General features: G+C 45.5%; 1 protein-coding gene and 1 long non-coding RNA gene across 11 annotated transcripts in view; one reads left to right on the forward strand and one right to left on the reverse strand.

Annotated features, from left to right (window-relative positions):
• Nucleotides 1-3,322, reverse strand: part of Tekt1 (tektin 1) — a 17,726-nt gene extending 14,404 nt beyond the window's left edge. The window contains exons 1-2 of one of the 4 annotated variants that reach the window (NM_001282006.1): nucleotides 3,185-3,322; nucleotides 559-765 (exon numbers count right to left, since the gene is read on the reverse strand). In NM_001282006.1, coding sequence (NP_001268935.1) covers nucleotides 559-748 — 190 coding nt within the window. In that variant the 5' untranslated portion in view covers nucleotides 749-765; nucleotides 3,185-3,322. Of the gene's footprint in view, nucleotides 1-558; nucleotides 766-2,089; nucleotides 2,177-2,672; nucleotides 2,772-3,184 lie in introns of those variants that run through there. The other 3 variants (NM_011569.3, NM_001282007.1, XM_006532933.3) reach the window with 3 other exon arrangements.
• Nucleotides 2,791-11,735, forward strand: Gm34317. Of its 7 annotated transcripts, none has more exons than XR_003949573.1 (7): nucleotides 2,794-2,871; nucleotides 4,410-4,434; nucleotides 4,872-5,100; nucleotides 5,804-5,872; nucleotides 9,011-9,449; nucleotides 11,217-11,326; nucleotides 11,468-11,735. It is a non-coding gene; the product is annotated as a predicted gene, 34317 (long non-coding RNA). The 7 variants fall into 7 exon arrangements; XR_003949575.1 differs by having other exon boundaries at nucleotides 9,011-9,136; XR_003949576.1 differs by lacking the exon at nucleotides 11,217-11,326 and having other exon boundaries at nucleotides 2,797-2,871; nucleotides 9,011-9,136.
• Nucleotides 11,736-18,467: the final 6,732 nt, after the last annotated feature.

Below are 18,467 nucleotides of genomic sequence, written 5' to 3' on the forward strand. Positions count from 1 at the left end.
TCCTGGAACTGACTGTGTAGAACAGGCTGGACTTGAACTTCACTTTGTTATTTAATAGCATTGTAAACACCCAGTTTTAATCTGCTCAATGTCCTCATCGCTCCCTCGTGTCGTTCCTTCACCCCCTTTGCTACCTCCCTGCTCATTAGACATCCAGGCTCATGCCTCTGGCTTGTTAAGTCCTTTTAATTGTATGGCTGATCTCTGTCCATTTTATTTTACATTTACTGTTTTATTTTATTTATTTTTAGATCACCAGGCTATGAATGCTGCTTCTCAGCATGAAACAGTTAAGACCTAATTGTTCCCTGGAAAACCCAGTTCAAATGTTTACGTCAAGAATCTTGCCCAGTTATCCAGTGCCTGCCCCACCCCCAGCTTAGCCCTCTTCGCTCAGCACATATCTGACTATATTGGTAAATGATTTTCGTATCTTTCTCTGTTCAAGGGAGAGGGGGGACCCATGAAAGCACAGACTCTGTTCATCCCCTGTGGTATAGCTAGCCCCCAATAGCTTGATCAGGATTAGGTCACATCTATACTAAAATGTTGTCTTACCAAGTTTCTTGTTCACATCGCTCTGAGACTTCCTGGTGGTCTTCTCAATTTCTTCCACAAGCCTCTGGCTCTCTGCCACCAAGCGTTCAGATTGGGACCTTTGGGCCTCTGCTCTGTGGTACTGGCTTTTGTTAGCAATATACCACTCCTCAGGAAGGAACCTGGGTGGAGATTGCAGTAGCTTGGCCATTTAGGATTTCCAAAGTCCTGATCAAATACAGAACAGTTTGCATGAGATGTAAGCAACAGTTTCTGCCATCATCGCTATTATCAATTTGTGACACTCATACTTAAGTGTGCACAAATCATCTGAACCAAGCTCCCAGCCACAGGCCTAGCCAGCTCCCAGATCAAGAAATAATGTTACCAATATGCCAAATCTTTCTAGTTTCTAGTTGCCACTCTCAGCCTCACAAGGTTGCCACTAACCCCATCTTTAATGCTACATATAGGTTCCTTTGCTTTTTAACTAAATAGAGTATTTTCTTTAGCATCTGGTGGCTTTTATTTAATATTGTGTTCATAAAAGTGGTCTTACTGCCTATAATGTAGCTTGTCCATTCTTATCACTATGCAATGTACCAGGTGACTATGTAAAAATTAACCTTTTCCTATTGCTTATAAACATGTGGACTATTCTCATTTAGGGTTATCACAAAATGCTCTTGATATTCTCCTGTGCATCTTTTGAGATGTGGAGTTCTTGTTGCTCTCGGTGAATCATAGAACAGTGTACTGGCTAGTCTTATGTCAACTTGACACAAGCTAGAGTTATCTGGCAAGAGGGAACCTCACTTGAGAAAATGACTCCATGAATCTGGCTGTGTGACATTTTCTTTATTAGTGATGTATGGGGAGGGCCCAGGCCTTTGTGGGTGATGCTAAGCCTGAGCTGATGGTCCTGGGTTCTGCAAGAAAGCAGATTGAGCTGGGCAGTGGTGGTGCCTTTAATCCCAGAACTAGGAAGGCAGAGGCAAGTGGATCTCTGAAAATTTGAGACCAGCCTAATCTACAGAGTGAGTTCCAGGAAAGCCAGGGCTACACAAAGACACCCTGCCTTGGAGAAGAAAAAAGGAGAGAGAGGGAGGGAGGGAGGGAGGGAGGGAGGGAGGGAGGGAGGGAGGGAGAGAGGGAGAGAGGGAGAGAGGGAGAGAGGGAGAGAGGGAGAGAGAACGAAAGACAAGGAAGGAAGGAAGGAAGGAAGGAAGGAAGGAAGGAAGGAAGGAAGGAAGGAAAGAAAGAAAGGAAGAAAAGAAAGAAAGGAAGAAAAGACAAGGAAGAAAGGAAGGAAAGAAAGAAAAAAGAGAAAGAAGGGAAGGAAGGAAGGAAGGAAGGAAGGAAGGAAGGAAGGAAGGCAGGCAGGCTGAGCGAGCCATGATGAACAAACCAGTTAGCATGCCCTTCATGCCCTCTGCATTAGCTCCTGCCTCTAGATTCTTGCCCTGTTTTGAGTTCCTATCCTGACTTCCTTCAATGATAAACAAGCAATATGAACATGTAAGACAAATATGCCCTTTCCTCTCCAACTTGCTTTTTGATCATGTTGTTTTGTCACAGCAATAGAAACCCTAAGACAAGCAGTATTCTTTCAAATACATGAACCCAGACATGTTGTATAAGAAATGAACAGATGTGACGTCTGTAAGCCAACATCTGGGCATTGTGACTACAGGATAAAGACAAGGAACAGGGGGTAAGGCAGCCTCTGGAGACAGTTGCGGGGGAAAAAAAATATGATCCCCTGGCTCTGAACGACATCACATCTGTCTTCCATAGGCAAAGCTGAACTCTGAAAGCCTCCCGCTCTGGACTCTATAACCCTAGTATTTACCCTAGGGGCCTCTGAAGCCGTCACAACCAAGGATGGATTCAGATCTTGACTAGGCTAAGCATCAGGCCCCATGTAACCCCCTCAGACACTCCTGAGCTCTCCAGTTCAGTCCCCTCCTATGGTCTCTCCCGAGTCTGTCTCAGCGTGGCTCTCTGAGATATAACTTTGAACAAGTGTGAATAGTCTCGAAGAGGGGACCGATATCAGTGCTAACCGCTGATACAAAAGACACACCGCGTGGGTAGGGAGAAGGGGTAGGTGAGGTGGATCGGGGCTCACTTACCTTAGTTCATTAAAGAACACAAGCTTCTGTAGGGCACTCCTGACCCCAACCAGAGCTCCTGGTTCTGAGAGAACCAGCCGAGAAAACTGCGGTCTCTATGGCAACCGGACGGACGCAACGTTGCCCTAGTTAGAAGACTGCGCAAGCGCGAATGTGAGAGTGGTGCTAAAGGGTAACCCGAGCAAACAAGACAAAGAAAGTAGGTGGTCCGAAGTCTGATCCTGCTGAGAAAACGTCAAAACACGGGGCAGGAGATTGGGTCACTCGGGGTTCCCGTTCCCCGAGTCTCTGACTCCATAGATGCACAGCGGGTCGGTCTTGGCGCTGTCCTGAGCCGTAGATGACCCGGGACCACAGAGATACACACACTGCGTTCCACGTGGTCGTTGCTCCAAACCTGGAGCAAAGGACCTGCAAACCTAGCGACACACAGGGTGCATGGGTAGCTCCAGACAGGGGTAGGCAAGAATGGGTTTTCGGCCAGGTATCTTCTCCCAAGGCGTAAAACTCACCAAGCACTGAGCTTTTTCTCGGTTAAGATCGCACTGCTACGTGATCTTCAAACTGTTGTGGATTGAGTTAAAATTAGGCTTTCAGGACGCCAGCCACTCGGTGCCACGGCCATGAGTTTAACATAGCCATACACCATCTTCAAACGTTCGTTTTACAGGCAGCACGTTTATTTAAAAAACAAAAAAACAAAAACAAAACAAAACAAAAAAACCCTTTGCATTACTACTGGAAATGGGAAATTGGCGCTGTCTGTGTGGCAGAAAAAGCAATCATAAAGGTGAACACGATGAAACAAAGGCATAAAATTTATAACAATGTGAAGGCACTGATGAAGGGCTGGAGAGATGGCTCAGCGGTTAAGAGGACTGACTGCTCTTCCAGAGGTCCCGAGTTCAATGCCAAGCACCCACATGGTGGCTCACAACCATCTGCAATGAGATCCAGTGCATACCTTCTGGTGTGCATGAAAACAGAAAACAGAGCACTCCTAGTCATAAAATAAATACATAAACAAATCTTTAAAAGAAAGAGAAAGAAATGAGGGAAGGAAGGAAGGAAGGAAGGAAGGAAGGAAGAAAAAGCAGCGATGAGCTGGGTGTATCTGCTTATCCCTGGCATCTCAGCATGCCAGAAAAAGACCCTTAAGCTGAGGATTCAAATCTGAAAGACATATTGGAAATTAACACTCACCTTTCATTCATGTATGTATATATATATATATTGCTTTTTTTCAAGACAGGGTTTCTCTGTGTAGCTCTGGCTGTCCTGGAACTCACTTTGTAGACCAGCCTGGCCTGGAACTCAGAAATCCACCTGCCTCTGCCTCCAAGAGCTGAGATTAAAGGCGTGCGCCACCACTGCCCAGCTCATGTATCTATGTTCTTAATTCTGGTATTAATATTAATGAATACCTTAATTCAAAGACTGGGGTAGGCAAGGTGGCTCAGCAAGTAAAAGTGCCTCTCCAGAAGGAAAGACATGACTGCCACAAGTTGTCCTCTGACCTGCACAACCACACACACACACACACACACACACACACACACAGGGGAAAAGAATGGGAGGGAAGACAGAGAGAGGGAGACAAATAACAACAATAATAATATTAATAATAAATGTAAAACTGAAAAGGTTACTTTGCTAAAATAATAATAACCAAAAACAGGGTTGTGGGGAGCAGAACATTGATTTGATATCCACATTTCCTGCTATCTCTCATTCCAGGACAACATCATTTCTTTCTGTCCAGGTGAGTGAGCTGAGATGCACCTGCATCTGAGTGTTCAAACCCTTCACCACTAGCAACTGGCATTCCCCCCACCCCCAACTTGTTGGAAATACACATTCCTGAGCCCTGCCCGGGCCTTCTGCATCAGAAAACTTGGGTTAGCCCTACCATGTGAAGTTAGCAAGCTCCCTTCCCCACCCCAAGGTGTGTCTGAGACTCGAGTTCTGGGAGGAAATCTCTAGGGCTCAGAATGTTCTTGTTCAGAACCTATACAGCTAACAAGGGGACCTTGTTTTTCTATTCAAAGAAATTGTTTTCAGCCCTAGGAGCAGCCATACTGAATTCTGTTCAAAAATAAAAATGAGGGAAGAAAAGTAAGGCTTGAAAGCTCATTGTTTAACTCTGCCAAGTTACTGAGAGGAGCGAGAGCTGACGGTGCCCTGTCCACGGTCTCACAGGCAAGTTGGCACTGGGCCAGGAGCAGACCTCTCATCATCTCATGTTCAAGGAAGACTTCAAAACAGCTGATTGCATCAGTCTGGTGGGAAACGCTGGGACGGCTATTGAGCAACGTGTACATGCTCTAAGTCTATGGAATGACTAGATCAGACCCACTGAGGTCTGTTGCTCTTGCATGGCCTAGCCCTTCATCTTGTGGCTTTCAGAAGATGAAGAAACATTCCTAAGGTAAGGAGATGGTGCCATGGATAAAGTACTTACCATACAAGCCTGGGGACCGAAGTTCAGATCCCTGAGCCCACAGAAGTACAAGGGCCGAGAAGTGAGCCTGTAATTCCAACCCTCCAGAGGCGAAGATGGAGGATCTCCAGAGCAAGCTGGCTGGCTAGACTAGCCCAGTCAGCAAGTCCTGAGTTCAGCTGAGACTCTATCTCCATGAAGGAAGGGACCAGATATCAACTTCAGGTCTCCACATGCACACGTGTGCACTCTATTGAACATGGACAGACACACAGAGGGGGGTGGGAGGGGTGTTCCTAGTTTTCTTCCCTTTCACTCTGTACACTTGAATTCCCAAATAGTCTTGTCATTCAAAGGGGAAAATAAGAAATCAGAATGGCTGTCTTTGTAACCAAACGCTAGGACAGCTGAGCCGATTCCAAGTGTCCACTAGAGTCTATGATGACAATGTGAAACACTTGTTTCCCAAGTACTTGGCTGAGTATTTCTCAACTCTCAGTTCTTCATACATTTCATAATTTGAGTCAGAAGTGTTGGAAAGTGAAGGGGGCCTTTTCAAATTTGCTCAATAGACCAGTATTAGACCTGACCACTAGCCCTTCGAAGAGAGGTGATTTACCTTTGACTCGAAGAGTACTCGTGGTTAGTGATCATTCCTATTTGAGCTTTATTTCTGGAAAATCTTGAACAGGAGACTTCGAGGTGACATCAGCCTGAAGCAGCAGCAGACAGATCTGGGACCGGACCGTGCACAGTGAAGGTTACTAGCGACTTGCTGACAGAGGGATGGTGAAGGGTTGTGGCAAGATTGGTGGCAATTAGAGGGAGGGGGTTTATCTCGTGGTCAGGGCAAAGTGACTTTCATCCAAGCTGCAGTGTATGTGATTTAAACTAACATCAAAATGTCTAAGCAGGTTCTTGGTGCCAGGGCCAGCCACAGAGCGTTCCACACCATGCTATCTCAGTCTACTGAAAAGCTAGTTAGGAAATTGGGCCAGGGACACCCAGGGACAATGACCAAAGGGATTACTCACTCTCAGGCTGCATCCCTAAACTTACAAGGAATAAGAAAATCTACTGTTATTTCTTTGCTTGATTTACTTTATAGTCAGCTACAGTTTATTTTTTTTAAGATTTATTTATTTATTTATTTTATATGATTATACTGTTGTTGTCTTCAGACACACCAGAAGAGGGCATCAGATCCCATTACAGATGGTTGTGAACCACCATGTGGTTGCTGGGATTTGAACTCAGGACCTCTGGAAGAGCAGTCAGAGCTCTTAACCGCTGAGCCATCTCTCCAGCCCCAGTCAACTACTGTCTTTCAGTTCAAGTATTTGCAGTGTGCAAATGGGACTTGAATGTGGTAGAGTTGGTTTATGTGGTTCAGAAAATAGTTCCCAGATCTGGAAACTCGGGGTGCCTGTTGCAAACTCTACATTTGTTCCCTGAGTGGGATATTAATTGTGAGAGCAACCACACTATATGAGTGTTGTCCTAGCAAGTTAATAACGTCAGCCCCTCCAATATCTGTTGGAGGATAAACAAACAAGGATACGATGGTTTATGCTCATCTAAATTTAACTAATAAGATTAGGAGTGAGAGGAAGAAGAGTGGGGAAGAAGTGTGAAGGATCTAACCAAATTTTAAAAGCAAATAATTGAAGTGATAATGTAGCCGGGAGGGCAAGTTGGAATGCCGTTATGGCCCACAGAGTTTCGAGATTATTAAACCTATGGACATCTGTAATTGAGAAGTAAAACTATGAGGGTGTATGGATGAGAGAAAGAAAAGACCCAGTAATAAGAAAGGGGTAACGGACCTGGAAAGATGGCTCAGCAGTTAAGAGAAGATCCGAGTTCGATTCCCAGCACCCACGCAGTGGCTCACAGCCTCTGAGTAGAGAGAAACTGTGTTTCAGTAAGCTGTGTAAAGAAACATAAGCGACAGTCCTGCCATCTAGATGAGCCATACACAAACAAGAGCAAAACCAGCATGACACACGCATGCAAGAGCAAAAGATAAATGATAGGAAATAAACATAATTCTTATGAGGGGATCGCTGCCACAGCCGTGCCTGGTTGAAGGGCAAGTTCCTTTGCCTCTGGCTGGCTTCCCACGGTGCTGTTGAGAACCTCGACTTATTTTTTGAGACGGGATCTCTCACTGAACCTGGAGCTCTTAATCACCCAGCCAACGCTCCAGCCCAAGGCAAAGAACTTTCCTTTCTAGTTCTATAGAGGACGAAAGAAAAGAAAGGCAAGAACTCCTTCTAAGGCCTATGGTAGTGGTGGTGGTGCACACCGTTAATCCCTGCACTTGGGAGGCAGAGGCAAGCAGATCTCTGAGTTTGAGGCTAGCCTAGTCTACAGAGCAAGTTCTAGGATAGCCAGGGCTACAGTGAAACTCTGTCTTGGGGGTTGGGGGGAGATTTCTTCTGAAATGAATCTACCTTTGATTAGTCATAGGGAACTATATCACATACAGTCAATATACTATTATTTTATATAATCCTATAAATCTAATTATTAGATTAAATATATTGATTAATAAATCAATGGAATTAATTTATTAATGTAAATAAATTAATACATCATTATACTCACTGAACATTGCCTTGGAGATGGTAATTAGGCCAATACTGACAAGACATATGACCTGGCATAAAATAGACAACTTGTATTGTTTTAAAATGAATGAGCCAATTTTAACACATATGTGCGCGCGCGCACACACACACACACACACAGAATTAAGCAACTATATTTGGAGATTTTTAAAGGCTTTTTTTTTTTTTTTTTGAGACAAGGTTTCTCTGTGTAGCCCTAGCTATCCTGTAACTGGAAATGTAAACCAGCAGGCTGGCCTTGAACTCAGAGATCTGTCTGTCTCTGCCTTCTGAGTGCTAGTATTGAAGGCATGTACCACCACCTCCCAGCTAAAGACTTTTTAATGTGTAATGTGTGTGTGTGTGCCTGCATAACCTTACATGCACCATGATTGTGAAGGTACCCTTGGAGGCCAAAAGAGAGCATCAGAGACCCTGTAGAACTGGAGTTACAAGCAATTATGAACTGCTTAATGTGAGTCCTGGGAATGGAACCCAAGACCCCTGCAAGAGCAGTAAGTGCTCTTAAGCATTGAGCCATCTCCCCAGCCCGTCTTTTTGTTTTGTTGTTTTTTGAGATAAAGTCTCATGATGCTTTCTTGACTGGCCTGGAGCTTTCGGTGTATATCAGAGTGGTCTTGAACTCAGGGAGATGCACCTGCCTCTACCTCTCAAGTAGAGGTAGGGTTTCAGGTATGTGCTACCACACCCAGCTCTGGGCTGTATTTTATAATGCAGATAATTGAATCTTTCTGGGGAAAAAATGTGAGAGCTTTTACCCCCCTTGAAGAATTTTTTTCCCATAAAGTTTGTGTCTAACAATCCTTAAAAAAAATCCACACTCAAAAGTGTGCTGGACATTGAATTATCCTCATTCTTTATGAAGACATTCTCTCTGGCACATTGACCAGACCCAAAGACCAGGTGTCCAGCAGATCGAGATGGTAGTGAATCCTGCTGTGAACCAGCTTTTCCTCCAAAGGTTCAGCCGCAGCGTGGTCTCTAGAGTTGTGAAAGGTATTGTAAAATCAAAACTTATTAGTAAAGGTTATATGCTAATTATTGCCAGTCACCTTAAACTGTAATTATAGATGCTCTAGCTGGGTGAATCAGGACTGTTTGTGATGTTCTATTTTAAAGTACTGCTCAGGATGTTGAACACATGCTCTTAGTAAATACTTGTCTCCTGGCACTCACGTGGGACAGGCAATCTGTGGTCCAGACCATGGAAAATACAAATATGAGTCTTCTTGTGCTTTTTGGCACTGTCTCCTGTCTCCTGACAGCCTTGAAGGGCCTGCTGCTGAACCTTGGCAACATCTCTCCGAAAGGAGGCGGGAGATCTGCATCCCAGCCACAGGCTGCTTGTCCCAGACTCCACTGCACACCTGCCCAGTCCAGCTCCAGAACGGGTACTCGCTCTCTCCTTCCTGTGGCCTCCCTTCCCTTGGGTTTCCCTTTGCAGCAGGGAGCAGAACATGATTCTAAGGTTGTCTTTGCGCTTAGACCCATTTCCTTTGCTGATGAGATTCAAGAATGGTGTTTTGTGCTGTGCCTGAGTGCCCGGTGAATAGATCCCTTGTGTTCTAGAAGAATCGCAGTGCCTGGTTGCTCATCACCATTGCTGGCCCTGGCAGCTCTGAGGGGAAACCAGCTTGGATTTCAGCCTCGGGGATTAACATCTCAGAGGCACATAAAGCTGCCTGAAAGTCAAGAGGAGGCAGGGTAACGATGCATGGGGCTGTTGTGTGGTTAGTTTGTCTTTTGCCATTCATGGGGCACAGCAGCTGAGGCTGATGAAGATCAAACAGCCAAAAAGCAGAACCCACGGAGAGGAGTTTCCATGGAGAGTGGAGACCACTGTCCCTCTCATAGTCAGCTCCACACATGGGATCATATTCACCACGGGATGAGGGAAGTTCATCTCCTTCCCTCAGTGACTGGGGAACCTGGAAATTATATTAGTAAAAGGAGAACCGTATAGTTTGTTGGTATTAATGTTAATGTAATATTAGCATGCCTGGAAGCTTCACCCACACAAAGTCAAAGCCAGACATGAATCTTAGCACTTAAGAGGCTCAAGCAGGAGAATCCTGAGTTCAAGTTCCTGCCTGGACGACAGAGCAAGGTCCCATCCAGTCTAAGCTACATAGTGACACTTGTCTTAAAAAATAAATCAGTGAATCAAGACCTTGACTCTCTCTGTGTCTCCCTCTCTTTCTCTTTCTCTCTCTCTCTTTCTCTGACAGAGACAGACAGACAGACAGACAGACAGACACACACACACACACACACACACACACACACACACACACACACACACACACACTTTAGCAAATAGCACTTAGACTGAGGGCAGGGGCAGCTTACATATCTTTTTCACAGAAGGCACTGTTACAAAGTGACTAGCCCTAAGGGAAGGGATAGGGACCTCAGACGTTCTGGGAAACATACTGGGAAAAGCAAGAGCTCTGTCATTTGGCTCTGTTTCTGCAGACACATCTCAGGATGACTTCCCTGCACCAGCAGGAAGAGTTCTGGCTGGCTGGTCAGGAGAAATCCTCCTGTTATCCGGGAGAGAAGAGAGACATAGAAGTTTCCTGAACTAAAGCTCCTCCACAGCTTGTGGCTCAAAATAACCTGCCGTGATGGCGTAGAGAGGCGAGGGTGGGTCCTGGCTGTCTTCTGGAACTTTATCCATCTCGAAAAGGCTGCACTTGCCCAAAGGGATGTTTGGGGGACATTTTTGCTGGTGCTAACAGTAACTCTTAGAGAGGCTGCTCTCTTCACTCCTAAACTATTGGGAACGTTGTGAGCCTGCAGGAAACTAGAGTGACGGAGTCCATGGACCCAACAGATGGAAGAGCTACTTCTCTAAAACCTCACAGTTCAAGCGGCTGAAAATGAGGTCATTTAAAGAGTCTTGTTTATGTAGCAACATTGTATCTTCCAGAGAGCCCAATAATATCAATAACAAATAATGAACGGAGTCCTGGTCAGTCCCATGGAGTTCTGGTCAGTCACACGCTTTCTCATTTGTCTCCATCAGTCAAGTGTGAGAAGAGCAACCCCTTCAAGGGCTTCTGTAAGCACCAACAAAAATGTCCCAAGCCATCCTTTTGGGCCAAGCTAGCTTCTTTCCTGCTGGTTGTGCTAATTAATGATCCAGAAGAGGATGAGGGGACGGGATGCCTCTTCCAAATGTTAGGAAATCACTACAATTCACTAGAGGGCACTATGGTGGCTAGTTTCTAATCCCCTTTCAGGAGCAGGGAGGAAGGAAATTTGTAATCAGTATTTTTGTGATGAGAGCCACTCTGAGAAAAACGAGCATCAAATACCACCCTCACTACAACAGGTGTCTCGGTGTGATATAAAACTAGACGTTTCAGGAATGGTTTTTAAGTCTCTCCGACAGGTTGTTTAAAAAGCAAGCTGCCAGCCTCTGAAGGCAGGCCAGCTGTATTTGGTTGTTGGTCTGTTGCTATGCAGTGTAGTAGAAGCTACAAACAAAATCAAGATCATATTTCCTCTGCCTCAGCCGTTGGAAGAGCTTCCCACACGTACGGAGCATCACCTCCTGCAGTGCCTGGAACTCCGAGGTTTGCAGGGGGGGCTAAATTGGGAAAGAGGACGACGGTGGTGGTCAGTTTTCATGAACTCTGTGCAGGACCAGTTACCTCATCAATCCTCAGAACAGCTCAGTGTGTTTAGATGTTATTAGTGTTATCTTCATTTGACAGATGAGGAACTGAGCGCCTAGAGGACTGTTGGCCCACTGGACACAGAGATCTTTGGTGTGGGGTTGAGATTTAAACTGGTCTGCTGGAAGCTGAAGAAATGACTCAGCAGTGAAGAGCACATACTATTCTTACAAAACATCAGAATTCGATTTCCGGCATCCACATCAAGAGTCTCCTGGAACTCCAACTCCTAGGGGATCCAGTGTCCCCTCTGGTCTCCGTGGGCACCTGCATTCCTGTGCACATACCCCGCCCCCACCCCGCCCTGCCCCACCCCCCACATTTTTAAATAATTTTTTTAAACCAGCAGGGTGAAGCAAGGTGTGGTTTATGCTTTTGACCATAGCACTCAGAAGACAGAGGCAGGCAGATCTCTGAGTTTGAGACCAACCTGGTCTACCAACTGAGTTCCAGGACAGGCAGGGCTGCAGAGAAACCCTGTCTGGAGGGGAATAGGAGGAATGGGAAACCTGGCTGGATGAACAGTAGATATTTCTAGGCAATTAGTAAACAGAATAGCCCAGTTAACTTTGTTACAAGTTAGAGAGGTTTTTACCTTGTAAAAAGATGAGATGAGTAGAGAAAAATTTAAGGGTGGAAATTTTGAAAGGACACTAACTGCTGAATTGCAAGGAGACAGGTTCGAGTCAAAGAGTGGGACCATTCCAAGTGAAGCTTAAACTAATTAGCAAGTGAAACAATGTAATAGCAGCCAACACCCTGTGAGAATGGACTTTCTTCTTCACTGTGGAACCCTCAGAGCCCTGAGCTTCACCTACTGGTAGGCTTCCAAAATAAACAAACAGACAACAAAAACAAAACAAAACCCCAACCCTTCAAAAGGTTGCTTCTGGCATCAGGGCTGAGTCTAGGATACACAGAATTTTGCCCAAGTTCCCAGAATTCTTATGTTCATCCCAGGATTTTAAGAATCCTTATAATTACTGTCACTAGAACGATCAGATGCCAGGCACTACGCAAAGCATTTCATTTGGATTAGTTCGTGACAACTCTATGTAGTGGGTATAGTGTCTGTCCCTGGGAGTGTCATGGGTTGACCCATCTCCTGGGAACTTTACCATGGAAGGCATGTGCAGAATTGATTGAGAAGGTATATCTTGCCCATCCTTCTTCAAGCAAGACAGTCAAATCTGATTTTGGAATACAACTCTCCCTGAGTTAGCCTGGTAGGCTGCTCACTGTCTAGAATCCTTCTAGAACCCCGACAAGTGGCAAATAAAGGCATGAAGGAAGCATGAACCCATAAGAGAATAAAAGAAGGGAAGTGATGAGTCTGGCCAAGGGCCTGACACTCCAGCTCACACCACTTAGTTACCAAGACCCAATGAGCATCTCTGAAAATATACATACATGTAGCATTATATGAACTGAGATGGCTGTGTTTATTTATTTGAGAGTACACATACACACATACCTACACACACATACACATTTGTAGAAAAAAAAAGGAGGCCATGCATTTGAGTTGGGAAGGGTTAGAGGGAAGAAATGGAAGGGGTAAATGATGTAATGATATTATCATCTCAAAAAGTGAAGAAGGAGGAGGAGGAGGAGGAGGAGGCGGCGGCAATTTTGGTTTGGTTTGTAATGTTTCCCCAAAGACTACTCTGTGCACTGTTGAGAAGCATGAGACCTTTAGGAGGTGAGATTTAATGGCAGAAAATAGGACACTGGAGACATGCTGTTTGCAGGTGATACTAGAACTCTGGCTCCTTTCTCTCCTCTCTTTCTCTCCTCTCTCTTTCCTCTCTCTCTCTCTCTCTCTCTCTCTCTCTCTCTCTCTCTCTCTCTCTCTCTCTCTCTCTCTCTCTCTCTCTCTCCTCCACTCTTCCATGCACCTTTACCATGCATGCATCCCCATCATAATACATTGTATCACTCCTCCCTCCCTCATTGCTGTCAGAACACACTGTGTTGCTCCAGACCCAAAGTTCCAAGGACCAATGACCACAGACTGAAACTTTTGATACAGTGAACCAAAATAAACCTTTGCTCATTATAAGTGATTATCTCCAGTATTTTGTCACAATAACAGAGATCTGATCAACACAGTGGTGACATTTCACAGTGGCGACGTTACTATTCCAAATGCTTAGGGTGAGTGTTTCGGGGTGGGGGCTTTCCTATTTTGGAATATTTACATTGATTAAAAATCCCTAATCTGAATTTCTAAATTATGAAATGCTCCAATGTCAGTGTCACAGGGGGCTCTAATGCCAGGTTTTAAACTTTCAGGTTAGAGATATTCAACTTGTTACAACTGAAGAAAGATAAAAATAAAGAATTGCCCCCCCAAAAAAACCCAGTTCACAACTAAAAATATTTTAGTAAAGAGCAGAGGTAAAAATGAAGGAAATTATAATAAAAACAGCATTATTGTGCAGTAATTCCAACAGAGAACACACATAGACAATCTTAAAGGTAAATAGAAAGTCTGTATTGCCGGCCAGTGAATTTGCACAGAGAATTTGCCCAAATCATGTAGTCTGGATCCTCACTGCCCTTTGTATTTTATGTACACAAAACCCACATCTTGATTGACACACTTTGATTAGTAAGAATACTTAATGAGAAGAAGAACTATGAAAGGCAAAAGGTAAAGATTTAGGGACTTCCTTCGATCCTGGAACTAGTCCATCTAGGTCTTTGATAGATTCGGTCCTTGTTCCCATTTTGATAGTTACTGGGTCTATGTGCTGGGGTCTGATCAGAATAATACCTCCAGTTGTGCTAAGGACTGAAGGCCTGTTAAAGTATCATTTCCCAAAACAAAACAAAACAAAACAAACAAAAAACCCAAGCACCTACAGACTGAAAGGCCCACTCTGTGTCTGGCACATCTAAATGGAGACTCAAATAAAGGTCAAGAGGCATCAGCACAAACCTCGGAGTACTCAGAGTGAAGAGAGGATTCTAGAGCACCCAGAGAAAAAGTGCCTGCGAACAACCGGGAGCCGGGTGCGGCTGCACTTCTCTGTGGTCACACAGGAGCTAGACATTTATCCTTTCAAGAAACTCAAGTGTTGGGAACTAAAAAGGGGGGCCCAGGGGAAGGTGGGGGGAAGCCCACACCCCGCCAGAGTTTTACCTATTCTCTGGTCAGTCAGGTCATCCCTGGGTGGGCATCCAAGCCTCTGACCCACTCTTCATGGGGTGGCCAGAGGCAGCCCTACCTGGGGACCCCGGAGCTACTTTGCAAAAGCCACCAGGGTTATAAGAGAGAGGGATGAGGGAAGAGGTTCCCAACTCCTCGAGAGTGCGCACAGCCTTGATGGAGCAGAGACTCTCTATGGTTTTAGAGCTTTATTATAGAAATGCAGGAGGATAGAGAGAAGGGAGAGAGAGAGAGAGAGAGAGAGAGAGAGAGGAGAGAGGAGAGAAGACAAAGAGAGAGGAGAGAGGGGGTGAGAGGGGTAAGAGGGAGACAAGAAAGAGAGCGAGGTAGGGCTGACCAGCCCTTTTTATGGTCTTCATTGTTGCTAGGTAACTGGGGAGGAGTTTAGCCTGAAGGTCAGAAGCTTGGGCCATTGCCTACATGACTACTGACCATGCTTTTTTGGGGGGCGGTAACTTAGGCAGGAGCCAGAGTTCCAAGAGCATGAGGGAACACCTACCTTGTCATGAAGGTGAATTCTCACCATTCCCGGGGTTCAGACCTCAGCTCAACTGGAGACCAGCCTGCAATTTCCCACCATCAAGTGTGAAAATGATTTCAATCTTAGAACACTCTTAGCCAAATGATCAGTGTAAAGTGAAATGCGCACCTGTGGCAGTGGGCTGAGCATATAGGTGTTTTCTAACGTAATCTGAAGGACGGACGCAGCATTTTTAGGAAGCTGGAAAGCTGGCTCAGTGGTTAGTTAATGGAAATTGCTGCTCTAGCAGAAGACCTAGGTTCAGTTTCCCAGCACCAATGTTAGGCAGCTCAAAAGTGCTGGAAACCCCATTTCCAGGGGGATCTGATGCTCTCTTCTGGCCTTACAGGCACTGCATGTGCATGGTGTACATACAAGTAAGCATATACACATGCTAATAAATAAAAATTAGTAAATAAAAAATTTCATCAAGGACATGCACCAACAAAAGGAGAACATAAACTAAGAAAGATTAGATGGGTGAAGGATTTCTGGGCTATCACATCAGAGAGCATTGAACTCCTAGGATGACAGCCAAGCAACAAGTCCAGGGGGGCAAGAAGATAGCAAATGCCGGGGGGGGGGCAGCGACCAAGGGATCCAAGAAAATGGCCTGTTTGAGATATAGAAAGTCATATCCAGAAATGTCTAAATAACCTGGGATAGAATGAGCAACTGACAATAGATTTCAAGGTAATTTGTCAAAGCAATAAATAATTTGGGAAGTACAGGCTGAGACTAACTTATAACATCGGACCTAGTGAAACAAGCCTAATGCATTGAACGACTGCCAAGGGGGAGAGGCTGGGATAACTGGGAAGGGGAGATGAGGCAGTAAAGTCAGAGATCTGAGGGGCTGGATGCCAAGGCCCTGCAGACCATTGTGAGACATTTTCTCTGAGATGGGAGCTATCACAGTTGTGTGCAGAGAGTGACGTAGCTAACTCACCCATTAGCAGGATAGCCATCCCTGGTGTGTTTAGAATGGACTCTGAGAGAGGCTGGGATGCAGTGGCTGCTAATGCAATTAGATGAAAGGCAGTAACGCTATTTCAGTCAGATGATGGCCATGGCCGCATTGGACTAGCTAGTGTCAGAGGAAGTGCTAGCATTAGAGCGAGTGAGTGTAAGACCCCCGAAGCTGGGCCTCTGCTCAAGTCCCGGGATGAGCTGGCCAGCACCCCAGTGACCCGAGAGAAAAACCACACCTGATGAAAACTGCAAGAGGTTTTATTATCAGCTAGCTGAGGACGAAGTCCCTCCGCTGTGCAGGGAAGAGGAGTTCAAGCCCTAGCAGTGACAGTAGGGGGCTTTTAACAGCTAGCTGAGGAATTGGGAGGAGTTGGGAGGAGTTGAGAGGAGTTGGGAGGAGTTGGGAGGAGTTGAGAGGAGTTGGGAGGAGTTGGGAGGAGTTGGGAGGAGTTGAGAGGAGTTGGGAGGAGTTGGGAGGAGTTGGGAGGAGTTGAGAGGAGTTGGGAGGAGTTGGGAGGAATTGGGAGGAGAGTTGGCTACAGCTCCTTTCTGGTGAGGTGGGGAGTGAGCTGCAGCCTCCTCTCTGGCGTCTATCTCCATGTTCTTGTAGGTCTTCCTACAATTATCGCATCTCTGGCTGTAAGGCACAGAAACAAAAAGGCTTTTTGCTGGCTATAGAGAACAAAGAGCTTCTTTCTGGCTGTATTTTTAGAGATCAGGGAAAACAAGCTTGGGGAACGCCCAGGGGCTTTACCTTCCAGGGAGAAATGCTCTAAGTCGGGGTCCCACAAGAGCAGTTGACCTTAGAGTCAGAACTTAGAGTCAGAACTCCATTGACCTTAGAGTCAGAACCAGGGTACTTCTTAATGTATCGAAGGAGGGAAGAGTATGAAAGAGAGAAATGAGGGAGAGTATGAAAGAAAGAAACCAAAGATGGTATGAGCAAAGAGAAGGATGCCACCCCAGTCAAGTGCAATGGTTAGACTTGCTGTTCCTGTTACCTGTGGATGAACCAATCAAAACTGGCTGGCACGTAATGGAATAAATGATAGCGGTTAGTTCTAGTGGTCATGCCAGATGATGGAGTTCAGCTAGGCACTTGTCAAGTGGGGCTGGCTGGGTCCTCTCAGAACCTTTCTCAATCTCATATCTGGTGCCTCCACCAGGGAGTCGAGAGCCAAAGGTAGGCCAGGCTCCTGGAGCATCTCTGTATCTTTGTGTGACTTGCATCATCGCATCTCCAGTCTGATGACTTCCAGAGAACCAGACTTCTTCCCATTGGCTTGGAACTCCAAACCTTTTTTGACCTGGTGCCCATCAGAACAGCATTACTTCAGGGAGATTCTATCCCTCAGAATCCGGTGTCTCTGTTGAAAGGAGGGGAACAGATTCCCTCCCCCCCACCCCAGATGGAGAGCAGGCACAGAATATGTGTATGTGTTTTTAAACCAGCAGCAGCAGGTTTGGGGAAGAAGATAAAGAGTTCAGTTGTAGGACATTTTGCAAACTCAGGATAAAGCAAACACTAACTGAACCAGTGTCCTGATAGGCCCACACTGTGGGAAGCTGAACGGAAGGAAGTGATGGGATCACAGTGTAGCAGAGCCAAGCTCTCATCCCTCACAGCAGGAAACCAATGGGTATCTACAAAGGAAAACCTGAGAAACACCAACAAACTACATCAGCTGGACACACCATTAACTACAAAGGGAAACACATAGAAAAGGTGTTTCTAGGACCAAGATGGGAGACTGTGAAGAAAAGAGAACAGATTAGTATTGTTCAATGTCTTCTGGTACTATTTGACTCCATCTATGCTCACTGTAACTTTGATAAAAGAACCATTTAGCCGGGCAGTGGTGGCACGTGCCTTTAATCCCAGCACTTGGGAGGCAGAGACAGGCAGATTTCTGATTTCAAGGCCAGCCTAGTCTACAGAGTGAGATCCAGGACAGCCAGGAGCTACACAGAGAGACCCTGGCTCAAAAAAAAAAAGAAAACAAAACAAAAAATCCGTTTAATTTGTTTGATGTGTATGGGTGTTTTACCTACATGTACATGTGTATGCTTGGTGCCCAAGGGAGATCAGAAAGGGGTCAGAAGGAGTTACAGTTGGTTGAGAGCCATTGTATGGGTGCTGGGAATTGAACTCTGGACCTCTGGAAAAGCAGTCAGTGCTCTTAACCCCTAAGACATCTCTCCAGTTCCCAAATAATTAGTTCTTAAAAGGATGTAAATTTTGTCTATGCATTGATGCTGTAGTTGGGGAGAGTTTTAGGGATAGAGCACAAGGCATGTGTGAGGCCTAGTTCTTTTTTCCCAGCACTAGGGGAAAAAAGTATAAGGGGAAATGGTGCCCCACCCATTGGACA

The sequence above is a fragment of the Mus musculus genome, chromosome 11, assembly GCF_000001635.26.
Source record: "Mus musculus strain C57BL/6J chromosome 11, GRCm38.p6 C57BL/6J".
NCBI lineage: Eukaryota > Metazoa > Chordata > Mammalia > Rodentia > Muridae > Mus > Mus musculus.